This window comes from Nothoprocta perdicaria, unplaced genomic scaffold, assembly GCF_003342845.1.
Source record: "Nothoprocta perdicaria isolate Ctin4 unplaced genomic scaffold, notPer1 scaffold_601, whole genome shotgun sequence".
Taxonomy (NCBI): domain Eukaryota; kingdom Metazoa; phylum Chordata; class Aves; order Tinamiformes; family Tinamidae; genus Nothoprocta; species Nothoprocta perdicaria.
In genome coordinates, this window is record NW_020455868.1 from 30232 (window position 1) to 38879 (window position 8648).

The 8648-nt window shown below is 50.6% G+C and overlaps 1 protein-coding gene across 1 annotated transcript; it reads left to right on the top strand.

Annotated features, from left to right (window-relative positions):
- The first annotated feature begins 5369 nt into the window (after positions 1–5369).
- Positions 5370–6359, top strand: LOC112956191 (olfactory receptor 14C36-like). The gene has a single exon (XM_026049695.1). The coding sequence runs from the start codon at positions 5370–5372 to the stop codon at positions 6357–6359; it is 990 nt and encodes a 329-aa protein (XP_025905480.1).
- The last annotated feature ends 2289 nt before the right edge of the window (positions 6360–8648 follow it).

Genomic DNA, 8648 nt, shown 5'->3' on the forward strand with positions numbered 1-8648 from the left:
TATGGTATCTGAAAGGTCAAATGAAAACATCGATCTTTTGGACATGTTTCTCCTTTTTGTATCAGTGCATGCCAGGATGTGCAGGGCTGCTGCTGCTGGACGCATGTTTTGTGCATCTCTGTGCCAGAGCAAAGACCACCCCAGGGGCACTGGCTGAACGCTCCAAAGTCGACAGAGAGATCAGTAGGTTGTGAGGAGGCTCTGTAAGCGCCTTCACCCACTCTCTGTGTTTCCACCACCGGCAGCAGCTTTGCTGGTCCTTGCAGGCCACCAAGCAGGGGAAAGGGGATAGACAACTGGTGTCAGGGACCAAAAGTATTGAGTTCATAGGCCACGAACCACTTGAGGGATATCAGAGCTTCTGCCCTGCAGCTACTTCATGAGCTCGTGGCTTTCCTAGAGGTCCTGTGCTGTATTTGTCAGCTAAATGTGGCTGTGCTGGGCACAGTAGGAACCTGGCACAGCACTAGACACCTTGATTATGCCATAGAAATGAGACCTCAGAATTAGTTTAGGTGCCTGACATGCAGGGCGGTGCACATGCCACTTTACTGTCTTTGGTGCTCTATTCTACCCTGTGGTTGGACCAGGAGAGAGAAGTGGCCCTCATCATGGTGGCATCCTCTGTCTGCTCAGCTGCATGGGCCTCTAGGGTCCATGCACCTATCAGACCAAGAGGGGCTCAGATGCTCTCCATGCACATGTGTGATTCCATTTCAGGTGGCCAAGGACACCCTCCTCTCCCCGATGGCCCCCAGCTTGTGCTTGGGAAGGATGTGAATCTCTCTGGCTTGCTCCTAGAGAACTTTCAATGGGCTCCCAAGGTCACCACCAAGGCATCATGATGGGGGTCCTTCCCCATAGCAGCCACAAGGGCTTTGTGATGGCAGTGCCATCGTGCCCACAAGGCCGTTGTGAGGGAGTGATCCCCATGGTGACGATGGCCTTGTTGGGGGCAAAGACTCCAGGGTCCCCACTCTGAGAAGAGCAGATCCATGAGGAGCAAGTGGTTGCCCTTGGTGCCAGTGTCAGGTGCCCACGAGAGGATCCTGCAGACAGACAAACCATTCCCTGCCTTCACTGCACTTCTTTTCCAGCCCCTCTTGGGTGCTGGCAGCCCAGCTCTGCACTCTGCCACCTCTGTCCTTTCCCTCTCTGCTCCATCTTTCAGGATCCTCTCCCTTTTACCACTTCCTCCATTCTGCTTAGAGAATGCTTTCCTAGCTTTCCAAACAGACTTTTGCTTTTTCCTGCACTTTCCCTCTTTCTCTCCCATTTTCTACTCCACCTCCCAATTTGACTAGAGTGTAGAATTAATGCATGGCTTTGCAAGTCTCAGTTAGGTTCTCCTTGAAAGTAGCAACTCTGCAGTGAAGTCTCCCCTCCGGTCAGGACACTGTCCGAGGAGCATCCTCGAAGTTGAGAGACCTCTCCCATCTCCTTAGGTGAGTGATTACTGCGCATTTGTCCATTAGAGGTAGCTACGAACCCGACCATCGGGTTGTAACCTCCTGCACTGACATGCAAAACCTGCTTGGTAAATGTTGCCATGCAATAAATCCTACTCTTCATGAACTGAACTAATTGCTTGGAATGCGGCCCCATCCAGAGTCAGCAGAGTGTTCATGAATGTGGTGTGGCCACGGTCGGGCCTACAGTTACCACAGCATTTGGCATAGGAGACAGCTATGGAGAGCAGAATAACCCGCCTGATAATTCCCTGATAATCACTGACTAACAGTCAGTGACCTGCTACTCCACTTGGACACCCACAGTTGTATGGCGCCAGGTGGAATCCACACAAGGGTTCTGAGGGAGCTGGCAGAAATCCTCGCCAAATCGATCTCTCATCTATCAAGGCTCCTGCTGAACAAGAGAGGTCCCAGATGACCGGAATCTTGTCAATGTGACACCCATCTACAAGAAGGGTCAGATGGAGGATCCAGGGATCTACAGGCCTGTCTGCCTGTGCTCCATGTTGGGGAATGTTATGAAGCAGATTATTAGTTATCAAAGTTAGAGAGTAGATCACCTGGAGGGCAAACAGGCAGCATGTGAGTTATAATCAGAGAAACAGGCCCAGCCAACATGGATTCATGTAAAGCAGGTCCTCCCTGACCAACCTGATCCCTTTCTATGACCAGGGGACCCACCTAGTGAATGAGGGAAAGGCTGTGGTCATGCTCTGCTTAGCCTGCAGGAAGGCCTTTGGCACAGTCTCCCACTGGAGAGTGGGAGAGTCTTCTCTGGAGGTCTTCTACTTCTACAGCAGAGTCTTCTCACTGGAGTCCTCTCCTGGAGAAGCTGTGGCAGCTCAGGGCTTAGACAGGAGTCCTTTTGTTGGCAGAAGTACTGTCTGAATGACTGAGCTGAATGACGGTGAATGGAGTTAAATCCACCTGGGGACTGGACACGAGCAGTGTTTTTCAGGAATCTGTATTGGGGCTGGTCCTTTTAATATCATTATTGATAATCCTGAGGAGGGTATTGAGTGCACGCTCAGCACATCTGCAGACAACATTGAGCTGGGAGGAAGAGTTGATCTGCTTGAGGGTAGGAGGACACCCCAGAGGGATCTGGACAGTGTAGAGTGGTGGGCTGAGGTCACCTGCAGGAGGTTCCATATGGCCAAGCGCTGAGTCCTGCTCTGCTGTCAGAGCAACCCCATTCAGCTCTCCAGGCTTGAAGCAAAGGGGCTGGAGAGCTGCACAGAAGAAAGGGATATGTGGGTGTTGGTTGAGACCCGGCTGAACATGACCCAGCAGTGTGCCCAGGTAGCCAGAAAGGCCAGAGACCTCCTGGCTTGTGCGAGGAACAAAAGCAGGAATAGGCAAGTCATTCTCCCCCTGCATCTGGCGCTGGTGCGGCCACACCTGGAACACTGTGTTCAATTTTGGGATTCCTCACTCCAAGAAAGACCTTGGGGAGAAGGAGCATGTCCAAAGAAGGGCAAGGAAGCTAGTGAAGGGGCTGGAGCACAGACCTTCAGAAGAGCGGCGGAGGGAGCTGGAGATATTTAGTCTAGAGGAGATGCGGGGCTCTCTAAAAATACCTGAAAGGCGGTTGTAATACAGTTGGCGGTGAGGGGGGGCAATCTCTTCTCCGCTATAACTACAGGTAGAGCAAGAGAAAATGTCCCCGAGTTGTGCCAGAGGAGGCTCAGAATAGAAATTAGGAAACATTGGTATGTGGAAAGAATGGTGAAGCGCTGGACTAGGCTGCCCAGGAAGGGACTGCCACTTGTCTGGCAGTGTTCAAGAAACATGTAGAGGAAGCACTGAGGAATGTGGTTTACCAGGAATGGGATCAAAGATTTTACAGTTGAACTCCAAGACCTTGAAGGTCTTTTCCAGTCATAATGATTCTATGATAATATGACATACCCAACTTGATATCTCAAGACCTGAACCATGTGTCAAAGAGTTCCCTTCTTGTCCCATCTAGGTTTGTTGCCTAGTTAAGCAAAGTAAATCAGGTGTTCCAGAGTGGGACCTTTCCAACTTTCATAAACAGTCATTTTCTGATGCAATAAATTGCAATGTTGGAATCCATCTCTCTCCACTCATTAGGAAATGACAACAGGTGAGTATTTTAATTTATTTAAGTAAATTTTTGCCCAGGAGAAGGGATCCCAAGGGATGGAGAAATTGGTGAGTTGATCTGGGCCTCTGCTGCTGAGCGGGGCCAGGCTCGTGGGACGCAGGCAGCTCGTGGCAGGCTGGCAGCCCTGCCCAGAGCCACCGTGTGCAGGAGCAGCTGCTGTGCCCAGAGCAGCAGGGCTGCGGGCACTGCCTGCTGCTGCGCACAGCAGAGGAGAGGAGGCAGAGAGAGGGAACAGCCATGTACATTGAAAGCACAGAGGAGAGGTGATGGTGATAACTATTTTTGACATGGTAAGTCTCTATCTACAGCATGATGTTCTTAAGGTTCCTGGAGAGGTCTTGTGCATGGATCCCAGCCAACGACTTTTTAAAGGATTATTTCTCCTGAGTTCTTCATTGTGAAGGAGGAGGAGATGCTTTGGAGCAGGGAGTTGCAGCATCACAGGGCAGATCATCATGTCCACTTCTTCCAGAGCTGGTGCAGGACAGTGAAGTGTGCATGGGGTGTGCATGCAGGTGTGTTCAGGGCTGTAATTCAGAGCAGTGCCCCTGCACCCCTGCATCCTGTGTGCCCAGGCAGTGACTCTGCCAGCTGGRAGGGTCAGCACTCAGCTGTCCTAGAAGCTCTAGGTCAGCACTCAGCCTTTGTAGAAGCTCCCTGCATTGCAGTGGGGAGAGGCTCTGCATGAGAAGAGAGACACCCATCAGAGCAGGTTCATTCTCCTAGCGAGTGTTATGGCTGCCCCCTGATCCAGGTCATTCCCACAACTTTTCTAGAGGACACTCATGGGAAGATCCCCTGTAAGAAAAGTCAGACAGAAGAGGCTCAGATTTTGGGCTGCATCTTTGTCAAGGCACCAGCTGAAGAGAATGCTTTAGCTTGAGGTGACTAATTGAGAGTCCTGCAGAGCTACTGTGAGGGATCCATAGGTCTGCCAGGATCACAGATTGTCCCTTCACCTGCCTTTTCATGTGAGCGCTGCAGCAATATCCCCTTGGCAGTTCTCATCATTCTCACCATGCTTAGTCTCACTCTGCTCTGAAGGTGAAGGGCTCTAGGGCATCTTGCACCTTCTGTGGTCAGATCTGCAGGAGAGCAGAGCTGCCTCTCTCCTGTCACGGGTCCATTTCCCACTGCAAGGCACCTGTGCTGAGAAGTTCTGCCCTGGGAGGTGCCACCATCTAGGAGGTGGAACCTGGGGCTGGTGCCTCTGTCTCTCTGTCCTCCCTTGACAGCAGAGTCACGGTGATTCTCCGTATTTCCCAACCTGTCCTCTCTGCCCTGGTTCTTGTGGTCAGCTGGGGCTTCAGCTACAAATTCAGGATACTCTGGCAGCCTGACGTCCTTGCATGCACAGGGCTGAGGTGCCTGGGGCTGGTTCTCACCCCAGACTGCTGGGCAGTGCAGCTGGAGGGGCTGGGGAAGGTGTTGGATCCTTGGTGTGATCATCCAAGTCAGGAGCAGTGTCCTGTTCTCCCCATCACATGTCCCTCTTGGGCTAAGGAGAGCAGAGTTAGATCATTGCTTTGAAACCCGCCTTCCCTTATCTCATCAGAGCTCCATAGCATTTTAGAGACACTTGAGGGTGAAATCATCCGCTGGGTAAGACAGAGGTTACCCTGAGAAGAAGAAAATAAAACTCTCTATATTAATGAGAGATGGGAAGGGAAGGTGGGAAGTATTGTTATGAAAAATGGATTTTTTTCTAGAGGAAGTTTTTCTAATTTTTCACTACCTTTTCTTCCTTGACAGTTTTCCTGAGCCCAATGGAACACATGTCCARCAGCAGCTCCTTCAATGAATTTCTCCTCCTGGCATTTKCMGACATGYGGGAGCTGCAGCTCTTGCACTTCTCCMTCTTSCTGRCCATCTAYCTGGCTGCCCTSCTGGCCAACGGCCTCATCATCACRGCCATAGCYTGCGACCACCACCTCCACACCYCCATGTACTTCTTCCTCYTCAACCTCKCCCTCCTCRACCTGGGCTCCATCTCCAGCACTGTGCCCAAATCCATGRCCAATTCCYTTTGGRACATGAGAACCATTTCCTACTCAGGATGTGCYGCCCAGGTCTTCCTGGTTGTCTTCTTATTTGGAGGGGAGTTTTCGCTCCTCACAGTCATGGCCTATGACCGCTATGTGGCCATCTGCAGACCCCTGCATTATGGGACCCTCATGAGCGGCAGAGCTTGTGTGAAAATGGCAGCAGCTGCCTGGGCCAGTGGGTTTCTCAGTGCTCTCCTGCACACTACAAACACATTTTCAATTCCAGTTTGCCGAGGCAATGCACTGGACCAGTTCTTCTGTGAGATCCCCCAGATCCTCAAGTTAACCTGCTCGGATTGGTACTTGAGGGAAGTTGGGCTTCTTATGTTTACTGCCTGTTTAATGTTTGGGTGTTTCATTTTCATTGTGTTGTCCTATGTGGAGATCTTCCGAGCTGTGCTGAGGATCCCCTCTGAGCAGGGCCGCCACAAAGCCTTTTCCATGTGCCTCCCGCACCTGACTGTGGTCTCCCTGTTTATCAGTTCTGCAACGTTTGCCTACCTGAAGCCTCCCTCCATCTCCTCCCCAGCTCTGGACATGGTGCTCGCTGGTCTGTACTCAGTGGTGCCTCCAGCAGTGAACCCCCTCATCTACAGCATGAAAAATCATGAGCTGAAGGGTTCCCTGAGGAAAGTGATTTCACAGACGTTTTTCAACACTAGTAAAATGGTCTTTTGTCTCCACAATTGCTCTTTCTATATTAAAATTTGATTAGGTCCTATTTGTTCATGTTATTTTCATTGTGCCTTTTATTAGTAATAATAATGGAAATCATGTTGCTCAACAAGTACTTGGATGCAGGGTACTTTTTTGGAAACTGTTCTCTCTCACCCGGTTCATTAAATTGTGTCATATTTTGGATCAGGACTGGCTCCCTTACTGGTTCCTCTATAATAAAATCGTTCTGTCCAGAGCCTGCACTGCCTGATGTCAATAATATGCCCAAGAACCTGCCCACAAGAAGGACCTGGGAACTGTGGGAACAGAAAACAGATCAGAGTAGGGATTGTTGAGATGAGAGGGAAGTGGAACTGGGCGTGAAGGGATCTTGGAGAGAAAACTGCTGACCTTGAATCCAAGATAATATTCAGAGTGTGGGTCCACTACAGTGAGCTTCCACATGGCCTGGGAAGCAGAGGAAGAAGGATCAATGCTGCCCATCCTCCCAGCTCTGGCATCAGCCCTCCTGAAGGGCGGGTGGCACCGACTCTAAGGCTGAGAGCCCTTGTTGGGACCTGCATTGAAGGAAGCAGGACCCAGGAGCCACATCACTTTGCTACTGTCTCTCAGCACCTGTCCCCAGCACACGGCCTTGAGACAATCTGCCCCACTCTGCATGCTGCCCATTGCTCCAAAGGCCCCATTCAGAGCAGGCTCCATGCCCAGATGCAGGACGGTGTGTGCAGCTGTGAGCCCGGGGAGGACGAGGCCTCTCCTGGGGCCTCTGCAGAGCTGGCAGGGAGCATTCAGAGACGATGCTGGGGCTGTGTATGGGGCCAGGGGACCATCCTCCTCCCATGGGGACCTTCAAAAGAACCTGTCAGAACAAACATCGAGCCCAGACAATTTTTATGTTGATTTCTTTGGAAGGAAGAGAGAGGAGCAACTGCAAACTACCCCCAGTATCAGCCCCTGTTAGCAGTCGTTTCCAGCACTGCCCATTGGCCATGGTCCCGGCAGGGCTCCTCTTGGAAGGTGCCCAGCTCCGCGTGCCTGCTGGGCGCAGCAGCTCCATGGGGCGAATGGGCGCCCTGCGTGGGCTCTGTGTGTGCCCCGAGCCCAGCAGAGCCCTCAGCAGGGCCTTGTGCTGAGCCCAGGGGACAGGAGCAGGAGTGCGCAGGGGCCGGGCACTGTGGGAGGCCGCAGGGCAGGCAGTGCTGGGGAAGGGTCCCTGAGGGCTCAGCTGGGAACCCTGCTGAGCAGATGGTTCCTGCCCCTGCTCCCAGCGTGTGCTGGGCACTGCCTGCACAGGGGCCATGTGCAGGGCAGCAGGGCTGGGCCAGGGTGACAATGGGCAATGGGCACAACAGGAGCCAGGACACTCCACAATTTCTCTCCTAAACCTAACCCTAACCCTAAAACTCTTTTTTCTAATCCTAGCCCTAATGCTAGCCCTCTAACCCTAACTCTAACCCTCTAACCCTAACCCTCACCTAACCCGCCTCCTACCCCTACCCACTAAACATTTGAGTATTATTGGAACCTGTATCTTTATTTGGATTGATATGAATGAGCTCTTAAAGCTGACCTAGACCCTTTGCTTTGACTCACAGCAATGACCCCCGAGTGTGATTTATGTGCCAACCCTGAGTTTTGAAGTCTAGCTCTCTAATATCACGCTAACCATGGTTGTAGCGTTGATTGAACACCAGGTGGTGATGTAGGACTACTAATAGGAGGTGGTGAAGTGACTATAACAATAACGGAATGTTTTGGTACGGTGGTGTGTGGAGTTTTTGAATCTCCACCAGGTGGGGCGCTAAGTCCACATATTTCGTGATGGAAATATATGTCTGGGTGATGTGGAGGAATTCTGTTGTTCTGTCTGGTGTTATTTTGCTTGTTTCTCTTTTGATAATTTTCCTTGTGTGTTTTTGTTGTTATTCTTTCTTTTTTTTTTTTTTGTTTGCTACATGTTTGGTTCTCGTGGTTAATTTGTTAGTCTAAATTGTTGCTGCTTTGTTTGTTGATGTTTTATGTGTTTTTGGGGCGATTATTTTTGTGGTATGTGTTTTTGTTGTACGGTTTGTTTGGTCTTGGTGGATGTTTTATGTTACTGATTGTGGCATTTTAACTGTGTTTTATGGTAAGGTGTATTGTGTAAAGTTTTTTGTATGTTTTGCAGGGTCATGCTTGTGAGTATTAATTGTGTAATGGGCATATTTTGTAGTTTTTATGCTTTTTTTTCTATGAGAGACTTTAAATGTTTTGCGAGACTGTCTTTGCTGTTGTGTGTTTGTATTTTGCTGTTTGCTGTGTGTGTAATAATATCTGTTTTCT